The 15,269-nt window shown below is 40.4% G+C and overlaps 1 protein-coding gene across 6 annotated transcripts in view; it reads right to left on the bottom strand.

Annotated features, from left to right (window-relative positions):
- Window positions 1-1,776: 1,776 nt before the first annotated feature.
- Window positions 1,777-15,269, bottom strand: part of tmem198.L (transmembrane protein 198 L homeolog) — a 28,291-nt gene continuing 14,798 nt past the window's right edge. For 3 of the 6 annotated variants that reach the window (XM_041582518.1, XM_041582517.1, XM_041582519.1), the window contains exons 2-6: window positions 13,106-13,339; window positions 10,966-11,541; window positions 9,150-9,263; window positions 6,664-6,812; window positions 1,777-3,501 (exon numbers count right to left, since the gene is read on the bottom strand). In XM_041582518.1, coding sequence (XP_041438452.1) covers window positions 3,238-3,501; window positions 6,664-6,812; window positions 9,150-9,263; window positions 10,966-11,541; window positions 13,106-13,310 — 1,308 coding nt within the window. In that variant the 5' untranslated portion in view covers window positions 13,311-13,339 and the 3' untranslated portion in view covers window positions 1,777-3,237. The remainder of the gene's footprint in view (window positions 3,502-6,663; window positions 6,813-9,149; window positions 9,264-10,965; window positions 11,542-13,105; window positions 13,340-15,269) is intronic. The other 3 variants (XM_041582521.1, XM_041582520.1, XM_018247414.2) reach the window with 3 other exon arrangements.

Here is a 15,269-nt window from a genome sequence, read left to right as displayed (position 1 = left end):
AGGTCAAAATTCAGTGTTTATGTTCGACACTTCATGGCTGGGGGCGCTGTTAATTTACTAAGCAAGAATTATGTATAGGCACAAGGTGGTACTGCAAGTAACAAAGATATGGCAACTATAATAACATTAAAGCTGTGCATCCCAAATACATGGCAGACCTGTTATCTGAATCAGATAGAAAATAAATATCCACTTTTTCCTCTTATTTATATTCAGCACAGTAATACAAAGAAGAGAATAATGTGTTTTTGCCTGGAGCCAATAACATGTTCTGTACATATGTGATGCCCCTGCACTTCTGTCACATGAATTCAACACAGTCCTATGGTTACAGAACACACACATTGAATAGTACTCTGGTATATTTCAGATATGCAACAACTGCTGGGCTGAAGGTGTCCCAAGTGTTCATTCTGTCACTCAGCTGAGGTGCCTTTTGCCATGCTTTAAAGAGGTTAACTTTCAGTATGTTATAGAATCGCTAATTCTAAGCAACTTTTCAATTGATCTTCATTTTTTTTCCTTACTTGTTTTTGCATTAATTACCTACTTATGACTCTTTCCAGCTTTCTATTGGGGGTCACTAAACCCATATAAAAAAACAAATGCTCAGTAAGGCTACAAATTAGTTATGTGCAGGCCGGGCAGATACCCGCGGGTCGGGGTGACCTTGCACCCCCCTTCCGGCCATGACCTTACAAATGCCGACTTCTGGGTTGAACTTTTATAGATGTGCGCCTGCTCTTCCCGCCCCTTTTGTGATGTCATCGGCGGGGCCTGGTCGGCGCGGGTCTGTAAAAGGAAGCCAGAAGTCTGGCTTGGGTAGGCGCAGGTGTAGTAGTGATGTAGCATATCACTAGGGATGCACCGAATCCAGGATTCGGTTCGGGATTTGGCCTTTTTCAGCAGGATTCGGCCGAATCCTTCTGCCCGGCCGAACTGAATCTGGATCCTAATTTGCATATGCAAATTAGGGGCGGGGAGGGAAAGTGCGTGACTTTTTGTCAGAAAACAAGGAAGTAAAAAATGTTTTCCCCTTCCCATCCCTAATTTGCATATGCAAATTAGGATTCCGATTCGGTTTTGTATTCGGCCGAATCTTTCGTGAAGGATTCGGAGGTTCGGCCGAATCCAAAAAAGTGGATTCGGTGCATCCCTACATATCACTACTACAAATGTTTTGTTGTTGCTACTTTTAATTACTCATCTTTCTATTCAGGCCTCGAAATGTATTCATAGTCAGTCTCTTATTCAAAGCAATGCATGGTTGCTAGAAAAATTTTTTTGACCCTAGCAACCAGACTGCTGAAATTGGAAACTGGAGAGCTGCTGAATTAAAAGCTAAATAACTCAAAAAAACACAACTAATAAAAAATGAAAACCAATTGCAAATTGTCTCAGAATCTACATCATATTAAAAGTTAATTTGAAGGTGACCAACCCCTTTAAATTAGTGGTGTTCAGCAAATGCACTCACTATCCCAAGGCAACCCTGTGGACACATTTCTTATTATAGCCAGTAGCTGGCAGTATGTAGGCGCATCACATGGAAGACAGAACAATGTGCATGTATCTCTGTCTGACACTGGTACTGATGTGTCACATCTTTATGTTGTTATGTCTCATAGTAATCCTGAACCATGTGTTAGTGTGCAATGTGCTCTAGTAGTGTAAAATTAGATTACACAAGGTTACATGCCCAATGCTCTGGCGCAATCACTACATGTACAATAAAGTGGCCTCTGCTGTCCTAGTGAAAACATAGGAAACTATTAATTAAAACCAAATCAAAATGTTTTATTTAAAATCTCTGATGGATAACAGAGTAATGACTATGTCATTGTAGAGTTATGTATGAGCATCGTATCCTTCACTTCATACAATAGAGTATTGTATGAGCATTGCATCCTACACTTCATACAATATAGCCATTGCAAACTGTACAATCATTATCATTATCCACAGCTAAGAAAAGCAGGTGAGATCTTGACTGTCATCAGTATGTGGACATCCATACGTGTTGCTAAACTGTACAATATCAGGCCAATAAGCCCATGGGGTTATCAGATATCCCGAAAGTTAGCCCGTGTGTGGTCAACTGAAACCAGCAGGGAGAGAAACAGTGAGTCAAAATAAATACAACCGTCGAGCCAGGAGTGGGTGATGGGAACACAGGGGTGACTATAAAGCTGTAAAACATATAATAAAATACACTCTATAACCCAGTCGTGCCCAAAGATATTTGTTTTAATGCACTTCTAAGATGCAAATATACAGCATGCCACAATTCTGGGAATTCCAGGGGGGAAATATCTCCATGTGTGTGCACTAGGATGTATACAGCGTATGTGTATAGTATACTGGAGAAAACTAAAGTATTTATATAGCTTTTGTGACTACTGCTGTAAAGGTGGCCATACACAGGCTGATAAAAGTTGATGACCGAGCCAGTAGTGAAGTGGCCTGTGAATTGGGGTCGCCCAGCTGGCCAGAAATCTAAGGAAGGACAGAAAATCTGGTTGGGTGAGGACTACAGTGGAGAATTGATGCCCTTACCAGACATGATTACATAGGTCAGTTTTAAGATCCAATTGTTGACTGGGAGGCCAAACAACCGGATCAGCCTAGCGCATCAGCAGCTACATCAGGCAAATATCCACTAGTTTCGCGAGGTTGGTTGTATGATCAGCTTTAAATGTGAATTTTGGAATTGTTATTTCTCTGCACATCATTATGTTGTCTTCATCCTCACAAAGAAAAAAACTTTAGGCTTAACCCCCTTGTGTTCTGCTTTTTAAGCCAGAATGCGAGTTGCCTGCACTGATTAACTGGCAACCTTGAGTGGCAGGGCCTTAGATTTGGCACACAAAGTGTTAAGCTGCACAGCCAATACCATATACATTTTGTTCCATGAACATTGTTCTGTGTATGCTATATCATGTACAGATGAGCACAGGTGCACACACACTACCATTTGTTATATTTACTGTTTCATTAAAGATGCAGAGCATTACAAAGATATGTACTATACTAAAGGGCAATCTGTCATTTCAAGAAAAACTCTTCTGATTTAGCACCGTGAAAAACACCACCTATGGCCTCCAGGCTACTTTTCGGAATACCTACCATATACAGAATAAGTATCCAGATCAGAAAACAACACAATGTAGTCAGTCCCCAGCTGCTGACCTTTGATTTACCAGCAATGTCAAAAGTGACACACAAAAATAAGTAGAATTATTTAAGGCACAGAAAAACAGTGCAGTCCTGTAAAAAGGCAATGAAGTGGTTCCTAGTTGCAAAGGATCCTGGGTAAAGGCTCCAGCTTAAACATGGATAACAGGAGTAGTGGCAGTGAGTGGCACAGTGGAACCACACTCGTAGTCCATATCTACAATTGTCTGCATATTTGTGCTCAAGCTGCTCATTGATGTGCCCGTGCCCGTCTGACGCTCTCTCAGGCTCTGCAAGTAACTCTAAAGAAAGAAAAGAAGAAATGTACTGAAAAGAGAAGTAAGCAGGGGTTATTCACCTTTACATTAACTTTTAGCATGATGTATTGTAGAGAGTGATATTCTGAGATAAACTTTCACTTTGAATTTGTGGTTTTTAAGTTTTTTAGATTTTTATTCAGCAGCTCTCCAGTTTGCAATATCAGCAATCTGGTTGCCCAAATTAACCTAGCAACCATGCATCAATTTGAAGGAGAGACGGGAATATGAATAGGAGATGACTTGAATAGAAAGATGAGTAATAAAAAGCGGCAATAACAATAAATTTGTAGCCTTCCAGAGCATACGTCAGTAACCCCATTTAAAAGTTGGAAAGACTTACTTTGTTTCCACTGGATGTAATATCTTCCCCTTGTCTTTTTTTTTTTTTTTTTTTTTAACATCTGTGGCTCTGCTCCTATACCCCGTCCAAGGTATAATAGGGTCAGTTTAAACGTAATTGGTGGAAAAGACCAGGTTAACGCAGTACTCTGCTGTCACTTGATAAAGGGCATTTACGCTCGAAACATGTAGTGTTAATAAAGGAATTTTTTGCAGCAGAGTACTGCGCTCACCTGGTCTGTTCCACCAATTACGTTTAAAAGTTGGAAAGAGTCAGAAGAAAGCAAATAATTCAAAAACAATAAAAAGAAGTTGCATAGAATTAGCCATTCTATAACATAATAAAAATTAACTTAAAAGTGAATCACATGTTATGCAGTTACCAGATTATGATTGTGTTGTGTGTAGCCACCACCCACATTCAAGTCACTGGCAGTGAATTTGCCAGAGTTCTCTCTCTTTTTTATGTGATGTTGCTTATGGTTCCATGGTTCTGTGCTTTAGTTATACTTCCTACCTACATAAACCGCTAACATTCTGATTGGATATGCTGGTGAAATCTCCACCACCTGACTATGAAGATTTTCATTCATCCAGGTCATGGTATATCTAGTATAGGTAAATCTAAAAACAACTGGACTTGCTGAGTAATCAATGAAGACGTTTCACTACTCATCCGAGCAGCTGACTGGTGTGGGAAGTTCTCGGCATATAAACTCTTTCTAGGAGTTGCATGACACATTGGAAAATCCTATCACAGTAACTACACAGAATCTACACCTCTGTGAATTTCTTCAGATGTCACCTCTTTGAAGAGTTACTATGTGCCATTGTGATTGGATTAGTGGAAGAGTTTATATGCCGAGAACTTCCCACACCAGTCAGTTGAACTGAAGAAGCTGCTCGGATGAATAGTGAAACATCTTCATTGATTACTCAGCATGTCCAGTTGTTTTTAGATTTACCTCCACCACCTGATAAATTGAAATGGTTAGACACGTTTTTTGTCCAGTTCTGGGTTTCAGTTTAGTCCATTATATATGAATTTCACAGAGGAAAAAGCAGCTTAAACAGTGGTTCATATGGAGGTCTCTCTCTGTCTGGTTATTAGGGATGCAGCGAATACAGGATTCGCCCAAGATTTGGCCTTTTTCAGCAGGATTCGGCCGAATCCAAGTGCCTAGCCAAACCAAATCCAAAAAATCACGTGACTTTTCATCCCACAAATAAGGAATTCAAAAATGTCTTAACCGTGTGCTGTGCATGCAGTTCTCTTCCTGTTTCTCCGTAATTTACATATGCAAATTAGGGTTCGGACTCGGCGGAAACTTTCACAAAGTGGAGTACGATGCATCCCTAGTGGTAACGCATGTTTATGTAAGCAAGTGCTGGAAACAAAGGCGGCTCTATATTATGCAACAAGACTAAATGAAGATTATAAATGAACATGTTGTACTTGCTAAAATTATTGCTGCTTCCCTGTGAGAGGTTATACTAGAAAGAGGTTATACCAAGCAATGTTTCAGGCTTAAATTAAGCCTGAAACGTTGCCTGGTTTTCTGACCTAATAAATTCAACTTCTCGTTTTTGGAACAAAGAGGTGCTGCAGCAGTATTCTTTCTAGTATGTCTGCTTACCCCTGGCAAGGGTTTCCGGACTGCATTGCACCCAACTCACAAGGTTATATAAGGTGGTTGAAGCACACAACTATTAATTTGGATATTCCCCGTGAAAGGTTGGCTGCCATTGGGTGAAGCAGATGAATCCAATCCGAAAAATGTAATGTCACGCACAAGGCGAGAATCTTGTCTCAGATGGCACGTTATCAGTGGAGACAAAAAGCTGATCTTGGAAAGTTTGAGTCACACTGAAAACATTGGAGCCAGTAAGATCACTTCTCTTTATCTCAAAGCCTATTTAACATTAACCCATGTGTCGCTCCAGTCTCCCAAAATCGCTACAAGAGGAAACTTCACACGATTTTGGGAGACTAGAGCGACACATGGGTTTACCAACACTGATTCACATTATTGCCTATGGGAAAGCATTTTACTGGAGATTGCAGGAGATTAGTTGCCCAGAGAAGCAGAGATTTATCGCTAGCGATTAATCGCCTGGTGTGTCACTGCTGTTAGGCTAGGGCCAGAGAATGTCGGATCTCTGCCCGTTTTTCTCCACAGGCCGAGAATCTGCTGCCCAACAGTTCTTCCGCTCCTGCTTTGCCTGCACCGCTCAGGTGCAGGCAGATGCGCCAGATTTCGACGCAGCATTTTGCATTTCATGCTGAAATCTGCCCGCAGTTGAAAAAGGCAAGGGAAGCAGCAGATTCTCTGCCTGTGAAGAATCCTCAATGTGTCTGGCCGTAGCCTTAAACAGTGACATGAATAGCATCAGCCAGTGATTACCGAAACCTTTAATTTGGATAAACTTCTGAAACTTTTATTGAGAGAGAGAGAATGGACAATGTACCCCTACTGTCATTTATAAGACTATTAAAAGTCACCTAGGTATTCAGTGACCATATAAAAGCACAAGGCAACTTCCATTTGTCTTTTACATTTTTTGTCCAGTTATTATTAATGTATATCATGCTACATTATCCATGCCTCAGTACCCCCATGTCTGTGCCTGTCTAGAAATAGAGATAGGCAGGAACATGGACATGTTGTCAAAGCAGCAGCAAGAGGTGTGGTGTCCCAAAATTCCTCTTGTTGCTGCTCTGGCACCTAATGTGTGTGTACCTCTGGCAATATGACGAGTATGTACAAGAGTAGTGTGGCAGCCTATTGCTGGTTGCTCAAGAGCAAGCTTCTTTCCCATTTATGCTTACCGGTGCCAGGATATCTCCAGTATATCTTTTCATAGGGTTGGCTTTTCGACGGTAAGTGCCTTCTTGAGAAGCAACATTTTGCCGTTTTTTGGCATCCTTCTGCCGAATTCGCAAGAGCTGGAGGCGTTTCTGACGTCGACTTATTATCACTGCAAAGTAAAAAGGAAACAAAGTAAGAGAATCTGGAAAGAGTCATAATGGAAAGAAACCAGATCCTGTTTCATCCCCTGGCAAAGTAGGTGGCCTGCCAGCACAGAATGGGTCCCAGCGGGATGTATTTGAAGGGAAAGTTCCTTTTAACTGCGCATGTGGCTATAAAAGTTACCAGTTCAAACATCTATCTGATGCCAAATTTGCGTGCCATTATTGGTTTATCGATAAGCCAGTACATTTCCCCAGTTGATGGAACAGTACGACCAAAAAAGAAACACATTTTAAAGGAATTACAATATAATGTACTTTTGCCCTGCATTGGTAAAATCTACGTGTTTGCTTTAAATATACTATTATAGTTTATATAAATAGGCTGCTGTGTAACCATGGGGGCAGACATTTAAGCTGAAAAAGTAGAAAAGGCACAGGTTAATTTGCAGATAACAGATAAATTCTGTGATAAAATACAATGGTATTCTGCAGAATGCATCTGTTATCTGCTATGTAACCCGAGGCTTGAATGTCTGCCCCCATGGCTACACAGCAGCTTGTTTATATAAACTATAGTAGTCTTTATGAAGCAAACACACCAGTTTTACAAGTGCAGGGAAACAGTACATTATATTTGCATTACCTTAAAGCACTTTTTAGTGTTATTGTTTCTTTAAAGTCTGCTCTTTGCAAATTTTAAAGGCAGCCTGTATTCTTCTATAAGAACTGTTCCAGAAACAGAATGTGTGAGGTCTTTGGCCCAAAATAACCTTAGAGCAGGAAGCTGTCAGATATTTTCAAGTCTCACATTAGCCTCTAACCCTGATTAACCTCTATGGAAACTGCTGGGCATCATATGGTTGGCAGAGCATTATAGAAAAATATTCCCCCTGCCATCCTCTAACCACACTAGCTTTACACCCCACGCGAGCATTAGCTGTGAATATACAGCAGATTCACACCCTATAAACATAGAGGCATCCATGTAAACGGGAGCTGGTTACATCTACAGAGTAACAACACACACCATGAATGGACCAGAAAATACAGACTGAAGCAGAAAGGTGTCACAAGAGCAAAAGTCAGTCTGTCCCACTAGAATGCTTTCTAATTCAAGCAACCATTGGCACACAAGTTATCTCGTGGTTTATCAAGAGATACATTTTTCTGAATTGAATTGCATCTCAAATTGAATCTCGTCCAAGACTTTTCATATGATAAGCCGTTTTCTCAGGCCCGATATCTTGTACAAATGAAGGTGCAAACCCAAAATAAATACACGTTTCATTAACCTTGATTTTTGCTTAGTATCTTTACCTTGCTATTTACATATACAGGTATGGTATCCGTTATCCAGAAAGCTCTGAATTACGGGAAGGCCATGTCCAATAGACTCCATTTTAATCAAATAATTTGAATTATTAAAACCGATTCTCTGTGATACTAAAACACTAACTTGTACTTAATCTCATCTAAGATGCAACTCATCCTTATTGGAAACCAAACCAGCCTTTTGGGTTTATTTCATGTTTAAATGATTATTAGCAGACTTAGGGAAAGGGCACACGGACAGATTCAGGGAGATTAGTCGGCCCTGGCGACAAATCTCCTCTTCTTCCGGGCGACAATCTCCCCGAACTGCCTTCCCCTCAGCTAAAATGAAAAATCACCATCGGGATGGCACTCGAGGCGATTCGTTTTCCGTAGTCGCCTGAAGTTGCCTCAAAAGGAAACTTTGTGCGATTTTGGAAAATGAAGCTCCGCGAGTACCATCCCGCTGGTGATTTTTCATTCTAGCCGGCAGGAAGGCAGTTTGGGGAGATTGTCGCCCCAAAGAAGAGATTTGTCGCCGGGGTGACTAATCTCCCCAAATCTGCCAGTGTGCCCTTACCCTTAAGGTATGGAGATCCAAATTACAGAAAGATTACTTATCCGGAAAACCCCAGGTCCAGCATTCTGGATAACAGGTCCTCTACCTGTGTAATCCCCTATAAAACATCCAGTTAACATGGCCGATTAATAATCATCTCTGATACGTTCAACCTGTTACTATTATTTGACAGAAATAACACAACACAACAAATGAATTTTTAGAATAGAAATTTGGCTTCAGCAACAACAGGAAATACAAAGGGAATTTTTCCCATTTATTAGCAAATTTCTGATCATTTTTGTTATGAGATTAAATCACAAAACTAGGAACAGACCTTGAAACAAGACCATTAAGCAAACAGATAATGATCTGAGTAAGAGCCTGTATCAGCTGCTCTTGGAAATCATATGCACTTTCATAATACTGGGAATTGCGGTAAAATGAGACCAGAATGGGAAAGAGGCAATACCTGCGGCCATGTTGTCCAATTTAGTGGGCCAGCTGCCAGATTCATTTTGTGTTCCTGAGCTGGGGGCCATAAAACTGTATCTGGCCCTCAACTCTCCAGATGCACAGCCCTGCCCTAAGGAAAACATAACCTATTTAGAGTAATATTACAGGCCATTTTTTCCTGTTTTTGGTAACATGAATCACTTCCCCAAGGGAAAAATAGTTTGATGTATCCAAGTGCTGTAGTCTCACTGTATGACTTTTTTTTTTTTTTTTAAATGAAAGAAAATTTAGATACACAGCTTTTGCTTCTTAGATTACAGGAGACCGGTCACCCAAAAAAATTATTCATAATCCTTTTTTATCACATTAGTCAAGCACAATTAACTTTAATTACACTATATCAATTATTTGAATATTGTTTCCTTCAGTCTGGGAATTATTAATTATAGCAAGCAGACAGGAGCCATTTTGTGGACACAAGAATCTTGTTTGTGCACCAGAATGGGGGACCTGGTGTCCATCCCCATAAAGCATTTTATGAAGATTGAATGGTGACAGAAACAATTTCAATATCAGAACTTCCAAAAGGTCTCTCTCCCCCCCCCTCCCCACTGCTAGAATGAGACACAATCTGAGCTGTCTCCAGTGAGAACAAAACTTTAGACAGGAGAGGTCCCTAGATCAATAGATCTTAATAATTTGGCAGTCCCTATTAGAGGCCTGAAACCCTCAGGGTTATGACACATCTGCCACAATTACAAGTCTGTTTTCTTTTTTTAGCCCTAGGCACAACATACAAGTTTCTTTTCACTGAAGCCTTTTTAATGGTAGGACAGAAGGCCACAATGAGACTCTACATGGCAGTAGAGTGCACAAGAAAAGAAAGGTTATGTGAGCTAAATGCATTGATGAAAATAAATGAATCATAGAAGACTTTGGTAGAGAAACACTGCAACGAGTGGTGAGAATCACCAAAGCACTGGCTCTGAGATATATATTTTCTGGTGCTCTCCCATCTATCCATCCCTCTCATTGACCAAAGGCACTCCCATCAGAATGGGGCAACGTCATGTAAGAGCATATATACATTGCATATGTACACATTGCCAACTCAAAGCTGGGAGTCAGGTCACTACTCAAGATTTAGTTTGGAATGATTTCCTTATTTCTTATGCCCACCAAAACAGAGGGACAAACCAGGCTGATCTGGTCATTCGTAATATGGTGTAATCAAATATCAAGCAAGGTAGGCATCATTTATGGACCATATAATGTTGGTTTATGTGTAGGCACAAAAAATTCCTTTATAACTGTCCCGAGGCTTTTTTCAGTAAAAAAATATCATTTTATTTAAATTAGCATTAAAACTCAGATACAAACTGACCCCACCAGGCCCACCTTACGCGTTTCGCACCCTCTGACTAAGCGCCGGATGGTGCGAAACGCGTAAGGTGGGCCTGGTGGGGTCAGTTTGTATCTGAGTTTTAATGCTAATTTAAATAAAATGATATTTTTTTACTGAAAAAAGCCTCGGGACAGTTATCTTTGGATAAAGGAATTTTTTGTATATAATTGCCTGAGAACTGGGGCGAGTCCCTTAGGCTTAACTAAATTGGAAATCAGATGTGGACTCCCAATTGATGTATAATATTATGTGTAGGCACCTTTACTATTATTGTTTTCATGCATGTACACAGCTAAAGAGATCTGAAACTGCACATGCTAATTTCTCGATAGATAAACCCTTTGGATTATTTTAGTAGCCTTTTAGTTCAAGACAAGAAGCTGCTTATTATTTGACTAGACAGTAACAGATGCAAAAGTGTACTCACCATCAGTATGAGAGAAGCCCTCAGCTGTCAGCTTCCACTGAACTACAATTCCCAAAATGCTCAGAACCGGCCACATGCCCAGGACAACCCAGCTATACCAGCAGAGGGGGTGAGAGGTCTCTAAGCGAAGCCGGTCGTAGACATACTGTACCAGCAGCATCAGCTCTATGAAATAATCTGTGCACACAGTCAAGATTGCTGCCCCAAAGGTTGCAGTAGAAACCACTGTAAAAAGCTTTTGCCACTGGAGAGTCAGTACAGCAAAAAGCATAGCAAACCCCATCATGAGGCCCACCGGAATCCATGCAGTGGGAGGGTGATAAAACTGTTCAAGGCCTACCAAGGAGGCAATGGCAAGCAGAAGTCCCAGCAAAAGTCCTGTCATGAAGAGACCCACACTGTGCACAAGCATAGTCACCAGTCCGCAGAGGAGGCCAATGCCCAAGGCTATGCCCGCACTGAGCTCTATGCTCAGCTGTGTGTCCATGATCCGCTCTTTATAGCAAAGTACAAATATGACCGCCGAACCAGCCAGCAGACCAGATAGAAACATAATGGCTTTGAAACATCGGTAGCCTGTAGACAGAAAAGAGAGAAATAGGCATGAGAGCAGGAACAAGAGACAAGAAGACAAGGTCCAAGTGGCATCATGCAATTGCAATACTGAAACAGAATGAGTAAGTAGGCAGAGACTATTGTTGATTCTGAAAAAAGAAAAAAAAAAAGACTCAATGAGGACTAACCAAAAGATAATGTTATTTAAACAGACCATGGTTTACTTGTTATTACTCCTTATTGGATGACCATTGTCCAATGGCTATTCTAGAACCTACATTTTCCTGTGTACCAGATACAGGCAACCTAACATTCTTAGGACAAGAAGAAAAAACAGCGGAGCACCGTAGGAGTCCAGTAAAAGTATTAAAAAATGAAAATTTTATTTAATAAACATATAAAAGCAGATTACAGCAGCAGTGAACCCTGGCTGCCCGCTTAACGCGTTTCGTGGCGTCCTGCCACTTCATCAGAAGTGGCAGGACAAATTACAAATTCTTGTAATTATACATCCCATTCCACTCTTCCTAAAAACCTCACACTTCTGCTCTCTAGTCTAGGCATTGTTTTATCTGAGCTGGTATACAACCAACCTGTGTATAGGATCAAATCAATCTCATTTCCCAACCATCTGCTTATGCCCATTAATATACAGATAAAGTGTAAATATTTGGTTAGCCAAGAAGCAGATCGACCAATGTAATTTAACTGACTGATGCAGGCAAAAAAAAGCATAAAGGTCCGAACATTCAGCAGCTATGCTATATAATGTATGATCAGCTTTGCAACCACTGTGCTTCTGGTCTCAAGTTCTTATATCACCCTGTTCTACACATTTTCCTGACGGTCAAGAACGTGTTAAATGAATTGACTCATATACTAAAGTTGATAGATGTGCCAATTTGTTGCAAACTGCATGTGGGAATTAAATGAACAGTAACATCAAAAAATAAGTGTTTTAAAGCAATACAAATATAATGCAGTGTTGCCCTGCACTGGTAAAACTGGTGTGTTTGCTTCAGAAACACTACTTTTTTTTTATAAATAAGCTGCTGTGTAGCAATGGGGGCAGCCATTCAAAGAAGAAAAGGCTCGGGTTACAGAGCAGATAGCAGATAAGCTCAGTATAACATAATGGTGTTATCTGTTATCCACTATTTAACCTGTACCATATAGCCTTTTTTCAATTTCCGCCATTGCTACACAGCAGCTTCTTTATTTGAACTATAGTAGTGTTTCTGAAGCAAACAGATCAGTTTTACCAGTGCAGGGCAACATTGCATGATATTTTTATTACTTTAAAACACTATTTTTTTGGTGTTACTGTTTCTTTAACATTCTGGGCAATCATTTACCACTTTTGAATAAGTCATCCAAGTTCTGATAATACGTTGTGTACTACGATTTGATCTTTTTGCAAGCAGTGGGTATTGTTAAGAATTTAACGTCAGATAGTAATTCAGCCCCATGTCTCTACTAACAGCACACACTGCATTGTCTTCCACCAAATATGACACCTTGGTGCTTAAAGCATCCATCCAAAAAACCTTACATTTCTAGTTTTCTGTTCACATTCATATCTTACCAAAAAAAGTGTATACCAGCCCAAAGAGGCAGCATAGAGAGCAGACAACAGTGGGAACCACGTCATAATGACGTTCGCTTTCCAAGCTACAGAGGCCCTCGAATGGGTCATCTTGACCAGTGTCCACAGTCCGATTATCGATGTGCTGCAGCATGTCGGGCGGGACAACAGATGATAAATCAAGTGCCATATTTGAATCTGGCATTAAGTGAGCATGTCCAGGAAAGATAATGTCTGTGAAATGGAAAGGAAGATGTTAGTGTGCAAAACTTCAAATTAAATTAAGATGAAGTAGTCAGTTTACAGCAAGCCCACCATTTTGTTCATTCCACAATGAATGGGCTAAGTATCACTAATCTGCTGCATTGTTAACGTTACAACTTATAGGTGCCTACTAGCTAATGAGGTGCCTATTACTCTCTCTCATACCAAACATGGGCCCTACTACTAATCCACTGATATAATAGTGTGCCTACCACTTACCCACTTTATAAACACAATACTACTCTGATTACATAATGGGGTGCCTAAATCTTTCCAATTTTATAGATAATGCTAACCACCAACCAGAATCATAGTGTGTGCAGTATTCCTAGCCACTGGGGTGCCTACAACTTCCCCATCTCCTAGCTATTGGTGTGACGACTTTTCCATTTCTCATAGGCACTAAAGAGTTAGGAATAATTTCAGGGATTTCAATGCAAGGCAAGATGCAATACAGCGATCAATGTTGTGACTTCTGTAGTACTTTTATAATGCTTAAAAGATGATGCAACACAACAAAAGCCCCTGTCTGAAATTAATATTGCATATTTTCAACTTTAACTATGGTGAAGAAGATCATTATTAGGAAGAGATTTAACATTATAAAACAACAAACTGGGACTGAAAAATGCAAAATGTATTTTTTCCTAGAAGAGAAATTCCTTCCATAGTTGAGGGAAATTGAAGGTGAGAGGCACTGGTCTGCCAGAAAGCCTGATCACATATCAAGGATTCTTTCCACTGGGTGGAACCTGAAGGAGCAATATTATGATGTTAAATGGGATAAGCTCTAACTGTAATAAAAGGCTCAGCAAGAATCCCCATTAACAGGGCACACACCCAGGCGGCACTCAGTAGTCCATGTCTGTATCCCATACACGAAACAGGAGAAGTAGGCAGCAGCTGGGAATCTCAACCATTCCCATGTGTGTCTTGAGCTCTGCCCTGCCCAACAACATCTGGTGCACATACACAAGTAGTAGGCTTTCCATCAGCATGAAACACGAGAGCTGAAGAGGGGGACTGTAATTCTATATACACCTTTGGATAAGAAATGCTACTGCAGCCAAAGCTGGGCATGTTCCATATTCCAACAATTGCTCCAAAACATAAGGAGCATGTAGGAGGCAGCAGGGCAGGGCAATGTGTATTGATGTGTGTGAGGCTTCTCTGGTTCTGTTGTTTACTTATACATTGAAAAATATACATAGCAACCCCAGCTCTATATCTATCCAGCCTGCACTGCGCTAGCTGTTACCCCCTGAATCCCATGTTAAAACGTGTAAATCAGCTGTTGCTAAATGCCCCCCTCCAGTTGTGAACAGAACAAGACCCATGTAAACTAATTTTGCTGTAAGGACTCTGTGACAAGGTCTATCTTCCATTTAGGTTTCATTTAGATGATGCCACAGATAACCTGCCCTTACTCCATTACAATCAATCACCCCAAAGACTGAAGTGAAGTGCTATAATATTTAATAAATGATGTTCTCTCAATATAAGTGTTTGTTATCCTGCTGCTGGTTCCAGTACCAGAATATATATAGATTACTAACTGGACCTGAAACCCAGATAAGAATGGCCGTATACAAATGTCAGGTAAAGCATATAAAGCTGGGTATACAGGGATGAATCACCAAGTAATGATATTTAGGGCAATGGCACACCAGGGGATTTGGAACCCATGTGAAATCAGCACCACTCGTGTGACAAATTTCATGTAAATACTTTGCCATTTGGATCCAATAAAATCAGGATTATAAAACACTTTATATACATCGACTTTAGGTAATTTTGAGAAAATACCTTGATTAGCTGGGATTTACATGAAGTGTTTCTAACGTATCCAGATGGCAAGGTATTTTATGGAGATTTACCTTCTGAGGGACAGGCGGTTTCT

The sequence above is a fragment of the Xenopus laevis genome, chromosome 2L (genome assembly GCF_017654675.1).
Source record: "Xenopus laevis strain J_2021 chromosome 2L, Xenopus_laevis_v10.1, whole genome shotgun sequence".
NCBI lineage: Eukaryota > Metazoa > Chordata > Amphibia > Anura > Pipidae > Xenopus > Xenopus laevis.
This window is presented reverse-complemented; position numbering and strand designations above follow the sequence as displayed.